Raw genomic sequence first — 20463 nt, 5'->3', positions numbered from 1 at the left:
ATTTGCTTCCTATTAAACTAAATAGAATTAATGAACAGTTACAGGTAATGCTAAACATCTGGCATGGACCATGCCGAGCCCGGTCTGCGACTGGTCTTTTACTATGTTTACTCTAAACCACAAAGTTTACTGTACACCTCATTGTTACACATTTAGAGGGTTCCTGAATTTCTGCATGCCCAATGTTGCGAGGCACACCATTAAGACCAAATACCAGTGTATTCCTCTCTAAGAATGGCGTTTGTCCTCTAGTGTCCTTCTGCTTCAAGCAGTACGCGGAGTAATGTCGGCTGCTGTTTTCCCACCTGAGCACTGTTGAGGATGCCAGTAGGTAAACACTGAGCTATTTTAGCTTGTTGTGTATCCCTGAACCTTCGGCCCACAAAGCACAGTGACTTAAGTAGTGCTCTGGCCTTTTCAATAGTGAATCTCGGTTGGAAGAGGCTGTGGGAAATTGGAGACACACTCTTCTCTCCACAAGACTGGCCTTCCATTGAACTATGGAAGGTCCTGTCGTGGTCTGCTAATCTTGGACTGTGATAGGGGTGGTTTGATCAGGGTTTTCCTGCTACTTGTCTTTAAATAGTCCGGAATTATAATCTTATAATTGCCCTCCAGTGACCTGGAGGACATCAATGACATTCTCTCAAGAACTGTTAAACATTTTCCTACCGTTTTGGGTTCCATCTCGGTTTGAGGTTTGTCATGCATGGTTTCTTTTTTTACAGTTTTTTGAAGTGTAAACTTCTTTTTTTTTTTTTTTTTTTTTTTTAGATCTGTTGATCTGTTTTTAGTATTTATCTTCTTTCATTGTTGAAGAACTTGAACTTTAGTTAAACTGACACTGGGTGCATTCTATCAGACATGATTCTTCTTTGATTTTCTGCTGTAGTATGTTACATTGCAGCGGGGATACTGCGGTTTGCTCTTTCATCCTGATGTGTTTTTTTCCTTCCTCTCCAGCCTTTGCGGAGTTGCAGACCGACATTCACGAGCTGACCAACGACCTGGACGGGGCTGGGATTCCCTTCTTGGACTATCGCACCTACGCCATGAGGGTGCTCTTCCCAGGGATCGAAGACCACCCGGTGCTGAAGGAGATGGAGGTAAGGCGAGCATGAAACCTGCATGCAAGGGACTGCAGTACTGTGCGACTAGCTTTCACATTGCTCGACACGGCCGCTGTTCTCTTTTGAGCAGAAGTGGATTGGGGCCTAGTGGGTCTTCAAACATGCTATTGATAACCCACTCCATCAGCTATGCAGTTTTCCTTTCTTTGTACCCCACTTCTGGATGCATCACCTTCTGTCCTCTCATAATCAAGCTGGCATCCCCCATATCCTGCTCGAACACCCGTCTTCTGGCCTCACTCGGTACGAACTGGCATCCTTTGGTTTCTCCCCTCCAGTGGAAATACTTTGCTCTCTCACGTTACCACCTCAACCTCTACCCTGACACAAACTGTCATACATCAACTTCTCGACCTGTCCTACAACCACTCCTCGGACTGCCATTGTAGCTTCTCCTCTTTTCTGTAGGCGCCATCTGTTTGTGCCATCTGTTTGCCATCCTTTGTCCTTCTCCCATGGCCAAATCTCCTGCTCTAGCTGCTGTATGTTTGCCATCCATTTTTCGGGCATACCCTGCTTGAGTTTTCATCACTTATAAGGCTCCCCCTGATCTAGCTGCCCCTCCTCTGGCACTTTCTGGCCTAGCTGCCCCTCCTCTGGCACTTTCTGGCCTAGCTGCCCCTCCTTTGGCACTTTCTGGCCTAGCTGCCCCTCCTCTGACACTTTCTTGCCTAGATGCCTCTTCTCTGGCACTTTCTGGCTCAGATGGCCCTCCTCCGGCACTTTCTGGCTCAGATGCCCTTCCTCCGGCACTTTCTGGCTCAGATGCCCCTCTGGCACTTCCTGGTCTAGCTGCCCCTCCTCTGGCACTTCCTGGTCTACCTGAAATCCCTTTCTCCTGCTCTAGTTGTCACCCCTCTTCTACCTCCTCTAGTTGTCACCCCTCTTCTACCTCTTCCCCATCTTATGCTAACTTTCCCCTCTTGTTTTGCTTCTCTTCTGGCATTTATGTGAGTGGGAAGAATTGTGTGCGCGCTGTGGCGCCGTGCATTGACATCATAACCAGTCGTCATATTAATATCAGGGCCATCATCTTCTACTGCACTTGCTTTATTCAATTGCTTTTGTTTGCTGCATGATTGGTTACTCGTTTCCAGTAGGTTTGTCTTGGGTCGTCTCCCACTTTGCGCTGTCCCCTCCCCCGCCATAGATGCTGTGCCCGCTTTCCTCCGTGACTCATTGCGCCTTCATCTGCCTAATTTAGTGCATGCGTCCTTGCATTAATCTGAGTCCAATTCCACTTAGCTGGCTTTTTGCTGCCTGTGATTGGAGAGTTGGCTAGCGACCCGTGCCGCGGCCACCTATTTGACCCCGCTGATTAATTCGTCCTGACGCGGGCTTCAGCGCTCCTTCCGATAAGTAATTTGGTCCCAGCTAATTACTGCGACTAGGGGCCTCTGGCAGCCATGGCAGAAGCCGATTCCCATCCACATCTGCCTGGATCTCTTCTCTGCACAAAATGGGGGCCTTGTAGAGCCCCCTCCTACTCAACCTCCTTCCCACGCGCTTGCGTAAAGCCACACCCACAGCGATAGCTCAAATGTACATGATATTGTAACATTAATGTTAATGCACACATTGGGAACAGCAGCAAATCTAGCCCAAGTGTGGATTGGGAATCAATACAATACAGTTTGCAAGTCGTTAAAAAGCGATTTTGCTGCTGGAAAATTGATAGAAGTAGCCCTTCAAGAGGATTTTCAAGATAAGTTAAACTATTCACTAATATTACTTTAATGGTCCAAATTGGCTTTCTTTTAATCAGCATTTCAACATTAGCAGCCCTAGGCTTGCACATCTGTGAAACCGAGATCTAAACATTTAAAAAGGCGCATCTATGGATCCGCTATGCTTTTCACGCGAGGTGAGACTGTTGTCGTGTACGGGAGACCACAATGTTGACACGCAGGAACATTTCCCTTTGTTGGCTGTACATCTGATGTGGCCTTTCTTTGCTGTCCGTGCAGACTGCGCCTTCATACCCATTGTGACTGCTTATGGCACCTAACCCTTGCTGCGGTTACGAGCACCTCTAGGATAAGGGATGAACCAATGCGGATCATTTAAATTAGTTATTTTTTGGTTGTTTAGGAAGGCTACTGGCCCCTTAAGATTTCTGTAATGCTCTTCCAGACCCAGTAACTTAACATCCAATGGAATGCCAAAGGGGTGGGCCTGAGGTCCGTTTATCTTCCATAGTGCTGCCCTATAGGCCTGCTGATTGTCGACCGCTGTGATCCTCCCTCCGACACGCGGCTGTCTAATGTGCCTGCTTGTCTATTCCGAGGTGGGTGCTCTCCTCCTTGCGCATGCACGGAGATGTGACTGGGGAAGGGGGCACTTGCTAGTTGGCTTCCGACTGCCCTGCACTTTCTGGTGCGAACCTGACCAAAGTGCATGCACAGACTTTGACAGTATTTAGGGTGAGCAATGCTGTCTCGGATTAGAATTGGCTAATTGGTTTTGAACAAGGGATATGCAGACGTGATGGGCTCCAAGCCCTGATTCCTCTGTTACATTACTAGAGACTTATAGGAGGAGTTCATAAAAATGCAGACTATTTTGTGGTCTTAAAACTAGAGAATATGGTGTCATAAACGGAGCAGGAGAAATATCTGTTGTCAATTTTAGGAGCCGGACAGACTCCTAGTTGAAGCGCAGACAGTAAATTTGCATTCAGACTTTGCCGTTTGCTAAAGTCGAGACAGGAGGCTTGGCCACTGCCGACAAGCAAAGGTGGTTTACTCTGGGTTGACAACCACTGGTCTCTCTCATACAAATTCCAGAATCAAAATAAGCATTGGCAAAGCCAGTACGTCTGGTGTACCATACTGGTGTGATCCAAGGTCTAGTCGCTGAGATTTTGTCAGTGCTAGATTTGTTTTTCCAGGTTTATTTTTGGCAAATCCCTATTTTTTGGGGGAACTGAGAGGCCCTCGTCAAAACAAAAAAAAGTTGGCTAAAAGCAACAATATTTTTTGGGTCTCAGAAGCACACTTTACCATAGTACTCCCTGACACTTAAGGGAACTACTTTGTGGTTGGTTTTGCTCCTTGTGAAAGGGCAGAATGCCATCACGGACAATGAAGTTAGCCAATGGCTAAGTGAAGAGGGCTGGCTGAAAGCCCAGATAATACGCAGGTATATCACACATGCAAATTAGTCAAATTAAAAGGGCTTTACTTGAAGACCTTAAAACGTTTGAGTTTCAACAAAACATGTTGCTCTTTGTCGCTATGTATGCGCGACATATCAATTTAGTAGACTACTGATCCACTAACAACCGTACACGTGCCCTGGTTTCCTAAAAGTCACAGCTCCCGCAAAGCAAAGACCAACGACCCAAAGTATTGCCAGCCTTCCGTCTGCTTGATTTAGATACAAGCCTTTATCAGCTTGGCTCCAAGCTAAGAGCGACCTCTGTGGAGGACCACTGATGCTTCATCAGCACCAAAAGGCCAAGTAATTGGTGAACCTGCGATACAGAAAAGCAGCGTACGATGGAAACACAGTGCAACAGCTTGACTTAACTTCTGTTAGGGGAGGGACTGGTCTGTTGGCTCTGAGGTTTTGACTGGTCAGCGATACCTAAACGCCACTGGGTTTAGGGTATTCGATGGCTTATCACCGAGCCTGGAGAGGAGCTTTACATTTTCCATGTAAACCCGTCCACCACTGAGTAAAAAAGTTACTATGTGAAACTGGTACCCTGTAGTTGCAAAATTCCTCTTTTTAACTTGCAAGGTAAGGCATTTGGTACAATTCAGCCATGGCAACTTCTTGTCCTGCAGCTAAGAGTTACGTTTTTTAATGTTTCCATGTTGTGTTTACAGTTTGATAGTTGTGGATGTGTGGACTGGCAGCTGGACATCCTGTTGCAGTGTCTGCCACACTGTAGAATCCAGAGTGTGCATAATTCAGATCACATCCGAAGCCATCATCTCTCTTACTGGCTGAAATGACGTCATTTGAGTGTTGTGAGGGCTTTGATGGCCGGAGATAAGAGGAGGGCAGCTGTGGTCGTCCACACAAGTCACTATAGCTCCACACTGGTGACTTGGACTGAGTCTAAGGTATTTGCAATCTAGACAGCAGGCAATGCCATTCCTATGTCACTAGAGCCAACAGTGAGGTGTGCTTGTTGCAGCAGGACTCTGTACTCCAAGTTTACTGCACTAGAGAGAGCCGTGGGACTGGGCATTCATTCCTCACTGGGCCTGATGAAGGAGAATATAGTATCTTTTTAACTATAATACCGAATACAGCTTGAATGAGCATTACTGTTTCAATCAGTGCTTAATTTGTAAAAAAAAATAAGTGCCAGGGCTCTCGTCAGGAGCCCACACATTGACACTGTCATGATGCCAATAACAGTAACAGCGCAACTACTAACCACCACACTCCTACAAGTGTGACATTTTGGACTATTTCTGGCCCCCGAAACTATCACAATGGCTTGGGTGGCCGGGTCTAGCCAGCGCTATATAAAACTCGAATAAATAATTTTAAAAATTGCTGTTCCTTATGTAAAGTGCTCTGATACCTCTGGGTCTAGCCAGCGCAGTAGACTGACCATCCCTGCTTCATTGTATCGTGGAGAGTACAATAGAATGAGCATCCCTGCTTCATTGCACTGTGGACGGTACAATAGACTGAGCATCCCTGCTTCCCTGGAATGCAGTGGCCCAAGTATTGCTGAAGAGTTGAGCTGGCCCAGGGATTCTGAGAGAACAGCAGTTGAAGGTTCCTACGTAGCACAACAGGCCTTGAGGGATCCTGGGAAGGTTCTGGCTAGCTTGGAGTTAACAGGAAGTTTAACACCCTTGTCTTTTGTTTTGTTATGTTTAATTATATAGCTCACAACTCACCAGGGAGGGTATCCTGGCATTGAAGCGTTGTATGGTTCGAGCCACGGTCCGTGCTAGGTGAAGAGACGGGTCTTCAGTTTCTTTGCAGCAATCAAGAGCTGAGGCGGCGGCTCTGATGTGCAGTGCTTGCCGTTCACGGCTTTCGAAGTGAGATAGGAGAAGCCAAGATCTCTAGATCTAGTTCTGAATATGCAGCAGTCTAGGGGAGTCCAGCTGAGAAGCTGTCTGTTACATTTGTGGAAGTGTATGTAGCTGTGGAGGTATGTGCGGCCAATATTGTTTGCATGTGTGTGTGAAGAGTTGAAAGAATGTTTGTTTGTAGTTTGGGAGCCAGTGGAGCTCTTTGATGTGATCGAGTGTGGGGTCGGGGGTTGAGAGTGAGACTGGCCTCTGAGTTTTGTATGGTCTGGAGTCTTCTGGTCAGTTGAGCGTTGATTCCAGCATAGAGTGCATTGCCGTAGTCCAACATGCTGATGATGAGGGCTTAGGTGACGCTTCTGCGAGTGTTGTGGGGCGATGGGAGCCATTTGAAGATCTTGTTGAGCATTTTGAGTTTGTGGAAGCAGGAGACCGAGCTGCATTCACTTGGCCAGCCACGGTGAGTTTGTTGTCATTTCCTATTCAGAGGTGCTTTGCATGGGTGGCCTCTGGGTCAGAGTTCGGCAGACGAATCATTCAATTAATCAATAATATAATTTGTAAAGCGCACTAACCAATGAGGGTCTCAAGGCGCTGGGGTGGAGAATGCTGCTACTGCTCGAAAAGCCAAGTCTTGAGGAGTTTTCTGAAGGTCAGCAGGTCCTGGGTCTGCCGTAGGTTGATGGGGAGGGTGTTCCAGGTCTTGGCGGCGAGGTGGGAGAACGATCTGCCGCCGGAGGTCGCTCTTCGGAAGCGGGGGAGTCCACAAGGTAGAGTCCCAGAACTGAGGTGTCTTTGCCGAAGATTGCTCCTTCCGTCTTGTCCGTGTTGAGTTTGAGCTTCTCCCTTAATGGGATTTGAAGATATTACAGCTACACGGGGGCAGCGATTGTTGTACGGCAGACGAAATATTAAATAAAACCAATATAGTGCTGTGGGCCTAATACAAGTTTAATCAGGTTGTCTTTTATTCAGCTCTTTAATCAGAACAAGTGCCGCCACCGCTATTACACTTGAACATGAATCTTTCCCCAGCAGTAATTCCAGGCCAAGTACGAACATCATTAACGCCGAGCACCCCCTCCTCTTCGCCCCCACCCGGTGCGACAGCAAGCCTGATTAAATATTTAATTCCGCATTGTTCATTTACCTCACAGAGGAAGCAGAATGGGGCCTCTGAATGCAAATTGGTGTTTTGGAATGCTGGGCGAAGATGGTTTATTTATTTATTTATTTTGAAAGTTTTATATAGCGCGAACAAGATCTTTGCAGATATCAGAGTGCTTTACAAAGCCGGGAATACCAACAAGAGAGTGAAATTAAACATAAGTGGGAAGGGTAGGTACGTGAGGGAGCAAAGTAGTACAGCACATCAATAATATAAATATTACAGTTAAATGTGTGCATAGATAGTCAGTAGCGTCAATAATACAGGTGAAATACATAGTCATAGAGTTCGAACAGAGAGGTAAATGTGTGCATAGATAGTCAGTAGCGTCAATAATACAGGTGAAATACATAGTCATAGAGTTCGAACAGAGAGGTAAATGTGTGCATAGATAGTCAGTAGCGTCAATAATACAGGTGAAATACATAGTCATAGAGTTCGAACAGAATAATACAGATCCGTGTAGAGTCTTCCTTGGCAGTTTTAGGCCTATTTGGCATGTTAGTGGTGATGCCAAGTGCAGTGGGGGTGGGGGGGGGGGCACTTCCCTCTTAGAAGTTACCTAATGTGGCAGCTCCATGTCTTCTAGCACACAATACCCCCCCTTCCCCAATCAGGTGATGTGGTGAGGATGTATCACAAACACAGAGGAGACATGCTAATCTTTTTGTTACATTAAACCAAAGCATGGGTGGCTTTGTTCTGTGAATTATGGCACGATTGGCCACCGTCTTTAGGTACCCTGATATTTAACATACCTTAGAGCACTGCCAATCTCTTCTCTCTGCATCCATCTGATTGAAAGTGACTTCTTGCTGTGTCACCAGCTTTCCCTTGGTATGCTGCCAGCTCTCCGAGTCAGAGACTCCTGCAGACATGCCAGATTCTTTTTATAGTTCCAAGCACTTGGAAAAATCCGTGCCTGCGAGGAGCTGCGAACGTACCCGGCGAATTAATTATCAATACTTCAGTGATTAATATCCCAGGTGGATGTTCTTCAGCTGCAGAGAGCACTCGGGGAAGGACTAATATCCGAACTAATTTAATAGAGGCGAGGTTCGAGCCAGAATATCAAACTGATGTTTACCTGATGATGCGCTGCTTGTTTCCAAAAGAGTGCCTTCCTCGTCTCTGCAGTCCAGATGTTCAAGGTTACTGGAATTATAGTGTCTGTGGATGCCCAGGGAGAGGGGCTTCCCTATTTTACTTAAGATAATTGTTCATAATAAAGTCCTCTTCTCTTGAAGGGTGTGCATATGGCTAAGATATATAAATACTCAAAAGTTTTTGAGGTGAGGTTATTAAATTACTACCTTAGCTTGTACATTTTTTGTCTTTAAGTTTTGTTAACTAAACAATGTTGACATTCCGTGTCCATCTCAACTGCCCTTTAACTTGGCTTTTCTAAAACGTCTTATGCTACAACCCTTTCTCGCCCCTATGCATTCGAAGTTGTGTACAACCTGGAATAGTTTGCTGCTCCTCATTAACCCCTTCCCCGTGGTGCAGGGAATCAATTAGGGGGTGTAACCCCTTGCGTGCTCAGGTCGGCCAGAGGCCGTCCGAACTCCGCCCACTAATTAATTCTTCCGCACAGGCGTGGAATTTGCCCCACGCTGGGGAAGCAGCAGAATTCGGACGGCCCCCTGCTGTCCTGAGCACACACCCAGTGTGACGTAGGTCGGCCGGGGGCCGTCCTGAGCACACAAAGGGTTAAAGTAATTGTTGGGCTTTCAGATAGGAGAGCAGAGCTTAGACAAGTGCGTAAGTCACCCACCCCCACTTTCTTGTCGCTATTGCAACCGTGGCCCTCTACACATCCACACTGAGGCCGCGTATGAAGTGTTGGGTCCATTTCTGGACACCACATCCCCAGATGGCTAAATGCAGGATGGGGGTGTCTCAGAAACAACCAGCAAAAATAGGGATTGAGTGGGAGCGCAAACCTTAAGAGGGCTTGAAACTATGGACATTTATCACTTTAGAGTCTATTTAATACTTTAGTAATTGTTGTACATGACCCAAGCATGTTAAGTAGATGGAAACTCCGAACAAAGCTTTAGCCATGGGTGGTGGGCGTGAGGAGTAAAGTGAATTTTTTTTGGGGGTTATTAGGGTACTACCGTGTGCTCTGGGATTTATCATTGACCAAAACTATTATTTAGCAATTTAGGTGGGCTGCTCCCTTTGTGGCACAATTATAACTTGTTTGCATTTGGGTTAAAAATAGAAATGGAATTGTCAATGGAGGAAATTATAGTTGTTAAGAATAACTCCGTCTAAACTTTCCACCTTTTTGCTGTTGTCCAAAAGATCTAGGTTTAATTCCTGGTTTAATTTTCAGAACTGCAGTCTCCGATTTTCCTTATTTTGATAAAATAAATTTTGTTCAGCTGGGTATCAATAACCCCTATTATTAAGATCACTATTTCAGTACATTAGTAAAAAAAAACACAGTGGCGCTAAAAACCAAACAACAATACAGACATTGCCGGGGTAAAACTGAAGACCCAGGATTGGACGTGGTCATGAAGATGCAAGTAAAACGAGAACACCGGATTGCTATCTTGTATCTTGTTATACATTTGCCACATGTTGGAATATTGATTAGAAGAGTTACTCAACCCAGTGTCGGCAGAGCAGTCCTAATTGATGGGCTATGTCCTAGTGCCCACGCAAGGAGATGATGGACGGAGTGCTGATACTTTTCAGGCACTCGCCCCCAGTCACAGATCTGGGTTGAGTCCATCATCATTCTTTAGCTCACTTCACCTCCTCATTTCAGACCCAGCTAAATGCAAATCAGTCTTGACCCTGTGCCTCATGGGAACATTCCAGCCTGAACTGCCAAGCCAGGTCTTTCCTGGACCGTAAACAAGCATCCTGGGACCGGTTTCTGGGTAACACCCTTCATCAGCCAGGCTAGCTTGAATCCAGTGGCAAAGTGAGCATGGAACCCCCGTCTGGGCATACCCTGCCAACTTAGGGCGAACCAAGCAAACACAAGGAGATGATGGCCAGAGCGCTGAAACTTTTCAGACACCCACCCCTAGTGCCTCCAGCATCATCATCACTTCTTTCTTATTCCTCTGTAGATGAGTTCTGGTGTCATATGGGTGATGGACGGGGAATAAAGATGTGGACCTACATAGGGAAAGGCGTCAGTGGTCTTTTGAGGAGATGTAATAGCTGGTGAATAGTCATGGGAAGGGGGGGCGTATAGACTTCCTTGTCTTATCAACTTTTCGACTCCCTGCTTTTGAAAAATTGAGAATGGAGTAAATGAAATATCAAGACCGGTTGCAAGCTAAGCTCACACAACGTCACCCTTTTTAGCACATATGCAGGTAGTACGCGACATGGCACTTCTGTTGTCAGGGTGGGAGAGTAGGGTATCCCGAAATGTAGGTTTGACTCACTTTATTGTGCTCTTATGGACCAGTCTCATCTAATGTGGTGTCATTTTTACTTTTCAGGTCCAGGCCAACGTTGAGAAGTCCCTGACCCTGTTCGGACAGCTCTTGACCAAAAAGCACTTCCTCTTGACCTTCATCCGTACCCTCGAAGCTCAGCGCAGCTTCTCCATGCGCGACCGAGGCAATGTGGCATCCCTGATCATGACTGCACTGCAGGGGGAGATGGAGTACGCCACGGGTGTCCTGAAGCAGCTGCTCTCTGACCTGATCGAGAAGAACCTGGAGAGCAAGAACCACCCCAAGCTGCTGCTGCGAAGGTGAGTCCAAGTCCCTGGCTGTAGTATCTGCAGCGGCGACGAGTTTAAACGAACATGGGCATTTTGTATACACAGGTAAAAAGTGGCATGCTCTTCAAGGTTTACCATCATATAACAGTGAAGGTGTTGCAGCCTTCTTATCACAAAGGCAAGTAATCAATCTCTCTAGAGCTTGCTAGAACAGAGATCTAATGTTGCGAGCAACCGCATTTTTCCCTCTTATCTAGTCTCCTTCCTTTTCTTTTACTGTAATAAAAAACATTTCATTTATTTTTCTGAAATCACACGTTTGATTAGGCTAGATCCCAGGCTAAATAGATGCATGATGAGTTTAAGAAAGTACAGCAATGTAAGCAAATATGAAGTAATTGGTAAATTAGTTGAAGTTGTTCCACAAAGTGTGGGAAACATTTGCTGCATTTAGGAAATCACCCCTAGATCAGAAGTGCTTCTCTGACCAAAGCCCCTTAAGTTTGAAGTTGGAGATATCAGGCCTTCAGTGACTCAATGCACCTACAAAGTGATCTATTACTAAAATCAAGCCAGAGACAAAATAGCATACATAGGTGCTGCACGCGATGGTGATAGACTGCATGGGAACTTGAAAATATTGACCCTGGGCGGAGTTCGCGGGGTTGCACTACGCGAAGCTATGCAAAGTGCCAAAAAAACTCCGCCGCACTATGCGGAGCTCTGCGAGCGGCCGAGTAGGGTAGAAAAATGCTGTTTGAGGTGAGTGCACAGTGCCGGATGCTTGTCCACACTGTGCAATCATTGCGAACAGCACCATGCACAGCGCAAGCTTACCTTTTCTGCCGCTCATGTCGATTTTTACTCGAACAGCAGGTTTCTCAACGTGAACGGGCAGTTTCTCCACGTGAGCGGTGGCGAGCATACGCGACAACTCTCAATGAGAAACCGGACCCCCGCCTTCAGAAATCTCGCCGGGAGGGTTATTTTCCACGCTTGCGCTCGCCAACTTGACATTGGTGAACGCGAGCGAGGAAAAAAAACTCCACTACGCTGCGCGAAGCGGAGTTTTTGGGATCTCCGCGAGCTTCTCGTAACACGGAGTGCAGGAAACTTTGCAAACTCCGCGAGCGGAGTTCACTGCCCAGGCTTGGAAAATATAAATATTGTAAAATAACTCCGCTTGCTTTTCGCTTATTTTGCTTTAGAGTACTTTTTGTATGAAAACCCAGAAACAAGGCTGCTGTATTTCTCGGTCTGGTGATTTCGGATTTATTTTTTGAGTTTGGTAATATCAACTTTGTTGCTTTATTAGTGTTTGAAGGCACCTTAAGGAAGGGTGTAATTTTCCTTGATAGTCCTTAAAATAGCAGTAGTGGTGATATTCCTCAATTGTGGCATTTGGCGATCGACAAGGGCGGAGGTACTATTTGCTTTTGTGAGAGATGGTTGATGGTGGCGGAATATTTATATATCGGGTCATTATTTTACCTTAAACATTTACACCCAACGGTAAATGAGATCTGTTTTTGGCACACATTGTACCTCTTTCACCCTTTCTAGGAGTACGCATCTTAAATTGTCTAGGGAAGGCAGTTGCAAGTGGACACGTTTTTTGATTAAGTACTTTGCTTAGTTTTTACAAGCTTTAGTAGCTAGGTTTCTAATGGATACTTCTAATCGCAAATTCCTCACCTTTAGAATATTTTACCAACATCAGACCGGATAGGTCAGCGATGCTCCAGTGTGCTGCAAGGTGGCTCATGCGAATCCGTAACAGATCTGTACCGCTACAGAGGTGATGCAGGAAAGCCACATATAAGCAGAGAGAGGATGTAGCCTTCCGGCTAGAGCTGTGGACCTCGAAGCTGTGGAACTGGGGTCGAGTCTCTGCAACAATGCTAAACATCCTGTGATTCTGGGCAAATCACTTAATTTCCGGTGCCCAGCAAAAATAAATGAGTCCATCTGTAACGAAACTGGTGCTCATATAAAGCGCTCAGATAGCTGATATCTTCGGGTCTAGTTTGTGCTATATAAAACACAAAGAAAACGCACCTCCCATACATGCTAACATCCATTCCTTTCTTTCAAGCCTTTTAACGTGGATCCGAAGCTCTGCTTCTACTTCCATCGGTCTTAAAAAGAAAAACTAAGAAGGCACTATGTCCCCTCCTAAAATGGCAGGCTTAATACCATACTGTGACAGCATGAAACAAATGTCTCTCACGGGCCCGCATAAAGTGTGCCTCTGTGGGGCCACGTTTCGAAGTTGCGCAACAAGTGGACACTTATGCATCCTGAAGCAATCTGGGACCAGGGGGCAAAGCTGTATGTTGCAAATCACTAGAAGAAGAGGAAGCCTTCATGCAGCTCCTACTACTAGCTGCAGGTGCGGACACGGTCTCATTCCCGGGCCGGTGTAGCGAAAAGTCCACGCCAAGGTCAAAGTTTTCCAGTTAGTCAAAGTTGAAATCAAAAAACACAAGAAAGTGAAGTGGGATACGTCTCCATCCCACCACCCTCTCCTCTCCAAGGAGAGAACATGAGGGTGTCTCAGTACTAGTTTGTCTACCCCAGGGTCCCTGAACACAGAGCTGTTTTCCCACTTGATTCCAGAGTGTCCAAATTCCCCAGGCTATTGGCGATGCTGCAACTAGTGGAAGCCTTCAGAGAGGCCATGGTGCAGATCTTCAGCGTTTTACCTGCTTCCTCAGGTGCGCCTCCGAGCCACACAGTTCCAAAGGGGCCTCCAATTGGGTTTCCACCAGTAGGACCTCCCCTGGCATCCACTGACCCCATAGGACCCATTTCGGACTGTGCACTGTCTACGGTACTAACACTGCCTTTGGCACCTACACCTGCCCTGGGCCACATATTCTTGACGCTGGTGCAGATGTCTCCAGTGCTGACTGGAGATAACTTCATTATGGTTCCAATGCCCAACCCAAACAACGAATGCACAACCATTTCTCATTCAGCCTGTTTCGGCACTGACACCTCTTTCAAGGCAATTGCACCAAGAAGAGCCTCCTTTATCTTTTTGGTTCTTATTCTGACCGAGGTACTCCCGAAAGATGTTGGTGAGCTCCCGCCCCATTATGCTGATTGAAACTTCTACACTGACATGCAATATGTTATGGACTTGTAAAGCGCACGGCTACTCGATAGTGTCCCGGCGCTACGGATGCTGTGTGGGGGCTAACGAAGAACTAGACTTACTAGTATCGCACTATTGTTGGAATAGCCAGGTTTTCAATGAATTCCTAAAAGGGAGAAGGCCCTGCATCTGTCTAAGATCCAGGGGGAGGCTGTTCCAAAGCTTTGCAGCTTGTACCTGGAACAAGCGAACTCCAATTCGAGCATGAAATGATTTGGGAGTGCAAGCTAAGTGGAGTGCCGCTGACCTCGGAGCACGACACGGGTAGTAGAATTGGACTGAGGTATGGGGCCCCCAACCCATGAAGAGATTTAAAGGTCCGGACCATGGACTTGAATATAATCGCTTGCGGATCGTTAGCCAATGAATGGCTTTCAGGTGAATGGACATCCGTGTTCTGGTCCCGAGCATAAGAATTGCCCTGGCCGCTGCATTCTGGTCTACTTGTAAACGTGTCAGCAGGTATTCAGGGATTCACAAATAAAGGCTGTTAACGTAGTCCAGCCTGGAAAGAACCAGCACCTGGACCACAGTCTTTCTATGTGTTACCATTAGTAGGGGCAGGAATTGCCGAAGCATTTTAAGCACTCCAAAGCATGAGTCCGCTACCACTTGTACTTGGGAATTCATGGATACATTTTCATCAATAGGCCTGTGCCCTTGATATCTCCCTGGATAAAGGGATGGATTCGCCGCTTGGACCACCTGCTGAAGAAAGGGCTTCTTTCAAAGTTGTAGTTCACAGGGCAGCTCAAGTACTGGATTTATAATTTCCAAACAAAAGCAAGGAGATGTGCACGCTTCACTTAAGGATATGCTCTTCAACCGCTCTTGTCTCTTTGGTTCGAGGTCGGTTAGGAGCATTTTCAGTTTTCTGTGCTCCCCTTAGGCCTCACCAGTGCCCCTCAGGTATTCACAAAGGTGATGGAGGTGTTCGGGGCACACCTTCGGAGGTTCTGAGTGCTTTGTTTACCCCACCTTGATGACTCACTGTTGAAGGCCAGGCTCACCACAGCCAGTTGTAGGCCACCCCCAGACGACGGGGAGCTCTGGCATTGTTGAGGTTCATAAGCAGAAAGTCTTAGTCCCCCCTGAATTTCCTCACAGACATTGTCATTAGTTGCGTTTTCCTGGATACAGTGCAATTCAAGGCGTTCCCTCGACTGCAGCAAGTCCAGGGCATTCAAGCTATGATCCTGATCTGATGTTTCAGCCTCGGTGCTGGATCCTACTTAGAGCAACTCTGAGGCATCTTGGCCTCTTAGCCTTCCCATTTTCGCGGTCAACTGTTTCCGATGGCACACGAGGGTTCTGCAATGGAATTTGCAGTCTCAGAGGGGGCCCAACTGTGGAAATCTAGCAGAGTCCATCCAGATTTCGGAAGGGACTGCCCATGGTCTGCGGTGGTGGCTCCTTGAACATGGTTGGTCTGACAACCAGCCCCTCTCCCTCCCCCATCCAGAGCCGACGATAGTGACTGATGCATCACTAGTGGGTTGGAGTGGTGCCCTGTGGGAGGGGGAGGTCTGCGGACTCTGGGTTAATGCCAGCTCCATATTACTTTGTTGAAGCTGTGAGGCATTCGCCTGGCCTGCCCTCCATTATGGTTGGTGCAGGTTCTTACGAGCAATACTACCACCATGTAGTACTGCAACTAGCAGGGCAGAGTAGGTTCCCAGATCTCCTGTCAGGAGGTGCTGTGCCTTATGAGCGGACAGGGGAGTCCAGGCATTTTCCTGGTTGCAAATCGACTGAATGCCACAGCAGACGAGCTCCGATGGTGATGTCAAGCATATCAAAACGGGCTTCTACATACCGAGGTGGCGCCGGGCATCCACCACCAATGGTGAGAACCCAAGCTAGTTCTTTTCGCCACAGTTAAAAAGTGCACTATCACCAGGTTTGCACATTGGATTTCCTGCGAAAAGATTCACTAGGAGACTCATTCTGGCTGGAGTGAACCATGAGACTCCGGTGCGCCTTCCTGCCCCTGCATTTTCTGCTCCGAGTTCTGAAGAAGATCAAGAACACGGGGCCTAGGTCATTCTAGCGTTTCTGACTTGGGCCAAAGAGAATGTGAAATCCAGACCTTCTGGACAGGAGTATCTGCCCTCTCATCGGGCTCCCACTTCCAGAGGATCTCCTGTCATGCCAGGGCCCTTTACCAAACCTGCACAATCCACACCTCCATGAGTGGAGATTGAGCGGTGGCGGTTAACTGCGTTTGATTTGCCTCCTGAAGTAGTGGATACGCTGGGTGCCCGTCCCCAGATTAAATCTATCCTGGACGCTGGGGCAGATGTATGACCTGGTGTGGAGTTTGCAATATAGACCCCTTACAAACCAAACTGTTGGATGTCCTGTTTGTTTTGGTCTTGGTCTTGCAGTTGGCACTATATAAGGGAATTTTTGGTCCTTTCAGCATTTTTGTAAGTTTACAGGACCTAGTGTCCTTGTTTAAGTCACCTGGTGTGATGCAGTTTATTAAAAGTCTCAGATGCACGTTTCCTCCCAAACGGTTTGTGATGCCACAGTGGGATTTTAACTTGGTCTCGACATTTCTCACATGTGCACCCTTCGAGACGGCTGCTCGTTTCGTCTTTTGACCTTGCAGACTGTTCTTGTTCTTCATTGTGATCACTGCAGCTCGTCTTGAGTGGATTCAAGCACGGTCTGTGCAACCACCGCGCCACTTTTTTATGGACAAACTGATGCAGAGGGCTCAGGCAGACTTCTTGCCTAATATTGTGACTCCTTTCCATGGTAGGCAATCCATCACTCTTCCACCATCCTCAGCACTCAAAAGGGGTGGGGAGACTTCATTGATTTGACCCCAGAAGAACTTTAAGCTTTTGCTTCAGTCATACTAGGATCCATAGAGTGGACAGTTTGCCTATGTGGGGTACTCCGAGGTGAAGGTTAGACTGCACAAAAGAGGGGGTTAGTCTTCTGCTTTAATAACTGCCCTAGCCAAAAAGCAGCATTTGTACGGTCTGAGAGCCTATTCCACCAGGGAGCGCCTGCCCTGGACATCTGCCAGTCTGGGACGTAGAATCGGTGCATATGTTCACGAAGCACTACTGCCTTGCAAGTCGGGTCCGAAGTGAAGGACATTTCGCCTTTTCGGTTCTACAGGACTTTTTGGTCCAAGTCACTCACCTTTGGGTGTTATTACTTTGGTATCTACTCTAAAGGTGAGGAATCTTTGGTTTGAAATATCCATCCAAAAATACAGGTAACTTACCTTCGGTAGCGCTTTTTCTGGTGGATACTCTAACTGCGGTATTACCAGAGATGAGAAACTTATTTATTTATGCATTTTGATCAATAACTGTTTTTAGCAACCATGAGACTTTAGCTTTCAGTAGGGATACTTAAAAAAATCCAGTTGTCAAGTCATTTAGTGCAAACATCTTTTATCGGTTCCTTTAATGTGATCGAAGTCAAAGGAGTTGTGATGTCACTTCCTGGAGCCCCTGATTTCGATGTAGAGGGGTAGTAGGATTCTGTTGGCAACCTTAGTCCTTGCGTAGCTATCACAGCTCATGTATCGATCGCTCCCTCTTAAGATTTGCTTTCTCCAAGAACTCAGGCCTCAGAGAATTGCTTCCTCAAAAGAATTACTCAGCGAAAGAACTGTTCACTTGGAGTCCTGTCTTTGTTTTGTGAGCCTGCGTTTCTCTCTTGAAGCATGAAACATTTAAGGAAGGAAAGATCAGATTGCGACTGAGCATGAAGTTCATGCTATGAGGCCAGCAGGTAGCCAAGTGGGGTGTAAGGATAGTCTCTCAGATCCCAGCAGACACAGCTCTCCCATCAATATTTTAAGATGGCTCTGATGCTTTCTCTGCCGCGCTCTGTAATAAATCCTGGAAGCTGAGCCACATAACCAATGGAAAACAATTCATAAATTGTAGCTTTTCCAGCTTCGCCTCATGTCTGCTGTGATCAAGTCCCTCCCTAGGGGTGCCGCTGAGCGCGGCGCTGTAGCAGATTCTGACCAGTCGCAATAAATAAAGTGGGCCAGAGGAGGCGGAGAACGTAATATGTAAAGCACTACGGAGAGAGCTAGTTATATAAGGTTGGTGGTTGGAGGGTGGGGCGTGTGTGTGTGGATATATTTTGTAGATCATTATGTAGTGTTAATGTTACAAAGCCTCTCTACTTTCAAGATTTGCAATTTAATGTCTTTATGCCATCATAAGCCCTCTTACCCCATTTCTGTGCACCATCATTGTACAGACACAGTACCAGCACTTCATGTTTTCTGTCCCTCCGGTAGTCCTGTTTAGCACACAGGTCTACAGATGATGCACTGATGGAAAGCAGAGTTGGCATACAGTTTGATATATTTGTTGTGTGGCACCCTCAGGCGTCCCTCACAAACTTCAGCGCTCGCTGTTGGAGAGTTCCAGCTTGCTTCTACCGCATACCATGTCCAGCCATTGTCATCAGAAGCCTAAACATTGATGACCCCCTCGGATAAATAATTGTTAATCGTTTGAAGGCAAAAAAAATATTGATCCCATGATGTGTTGAACAGCAAGGGAAGGTCATTCGTTGAGAATCTGATCCATTTAATTCCTATTTACCCATCGGTAAGCATGAAAGCAGTGCACTCTGAGTCGGTGCATGTGGATGAGAGCAGAGCACTTTCTCTGGGATCTCACAACATGATCTCATTAAATTCTCTGGCATTCACCCGAGAGCAGCCACAATGATCCATATTGACCAAGAGAACGTGTCACCAGATGAGAGATTCTTGACTGAGACCATGGAGTCCACTCACACCAGCAAATATATGTTCTGGCCATAGTGACCCCCAACTTCACTCAAGAAAACTGGGTCTAGTCACCCCTCTTTGGCATCTTGACCTCCGGGCGTGGACAGTAAAAGACTAGTCCATTGGGTGAGGAAGCCTTTTTCCATGTTGTTGTTTATGCTGAAGACCTTTAAAAAAAATATGATGTGACGAAACATGTTCGTGAAAAGGCAAATTGAAGATGACATTTTAAAAGCATTTTCATGTGTTCCCGATAAACATTTTGGCTATGAAGATTTTTTGAATGGTTACTTCTGACCAAGTTTAGTCCTCACCAGGGGTGTCTAAAAAACATTCTATTGTCAAACTGAATATTAACATTGCACACTTGCCTAGAAATGTTAAAGCTTTTTTTTTTTTATAAGGTGGACATCACACACCTTCTATGCAGCAAAGGATTATGATTGCTCTTATGTCTAATTTCCCCCACCCTTTTTCCAAATGCCAGGACCAGCTAGCCTGCTGTACTGACATCGTCATGTGCTCATCCGCTTTCCCTTGGGCACGAACAAAGATTGCGGCCACCACCACCAGAAGCGCGGTTACAGCGAACGCACAAATCCATTTCGAGCAGAATAGGCTGTGTTTCTGTTTTAGGGCAGAGAAAAGAATTACATCTTCGCAGCATTGATTTTCAGGCTGGAGAGCCGGCATTCAGCTGAAAAATACATTATTGCCGTTGATTCGATATCTTCCCATCCTCTCTCTATTGATCACCCGCCTTGACATAAATTGTGCTTTGGGGCTGCGTGCCCGCCTAGCTGTGCTGTAAATAAAGCTTTTCTGCGGATCAGAGGTGGGAAGCAGACCCCCTCCCTGTGTGACTTCTCTGATGGTGAACCAGGCTCTGCAAACCCCTTATGTGCCGAGGGCCTGCCTCCTTGGTGCTAAGCCTTAAATGGCCTTTTCATCCAGTGACTTGGCATTTAGGGTTAACTCTTTCCCAAAAAGTGTGAAAATTGCTTTTGTAGTTCATTTGCCCTTTGAGTTTAGATGTTTTTTGTAGTGCCATCGAGAAGATTTTTACCACCGCCTCTAAAATAGTTTCATAATCGGGAAAAAGAATAATAAAAAAAAATTACATAAGTTGGGGACTTCTCATTTTATGTCTGGCATGCTTCTTGGTGCAAATTGTAGGAAATATACTGGAAGCCAAAGTACTCTGTACTGTAATAAATGCGTTAAGGTGGTCATGTGTCCATTTTGCCCAAAATGTCCTTATGAACAATTCAAAAGAAATTAGAAAATTGAAAAAAGTTACTTGTTTGTACGTTTTTTTCCCTTTTGTCGTTTATGGAAAGGTTCTTAATCTGTGTCTTCTAATCCTAGCTGTTCGGGTCTTTTCTTTCTCACTGGGAAAATAACGTAATTTTCAGGACAAGGAATATATGATGTTATTTACCCTCATTTCCTAGTCTCTTCTGTAAGCTTGGTAAGGCTGATGGTCAAAATGTTGCTTCGCATCAACATTGTC

The 20463-nt window shown here is 46.3% G+C and overlaps 1 protein-coding gene across 3 annotated transcripts in view; it reads left to right on the top strand.

Annotated features, from left to right (window-relative positions):
- PLXNA1 (plexin A1) overlaps positions 1-20463 on the top strand; it is a 569446-nt gene that overhangs the window by 491922 nt on the left and 57061 nt on the right. For all 3 annotated transcript variants that reach the window (XM_086939278.1, XM_086939276.1, XM_086939277.1), the window contains exons 21-22: positions 964-1106; positions 10781-11037. In XM_086939278.1, coding sequence (XP_086795404.1) covers positions 964-1106; positions 10781-11037 — 400 coding nt within the window. The remainder of the gene's footprint in view (positions 1-963; positions 1107-10780; positions 11038-20463) is intronic.

This window comes from Lissotriton vulgaris, chromosome 9 (genome assembly GCF_964263255.1).
Source record: "Lissotriton vulgaris chromosome 9, aLisVul1.2, whole genome shotgun sequence".
In the NCBI taxonomy this organism is placed as follows: Eukaryota; Metazoa; Chordata; class Amphibia; order Caudata; family Salamandridae; genus Lissotriton; species Lissotriton vulgaris.
Note: the sequence above shows the minus strand (reverse complement) of the source record. Positions and strands in the feature narration are given on the sequence as shown.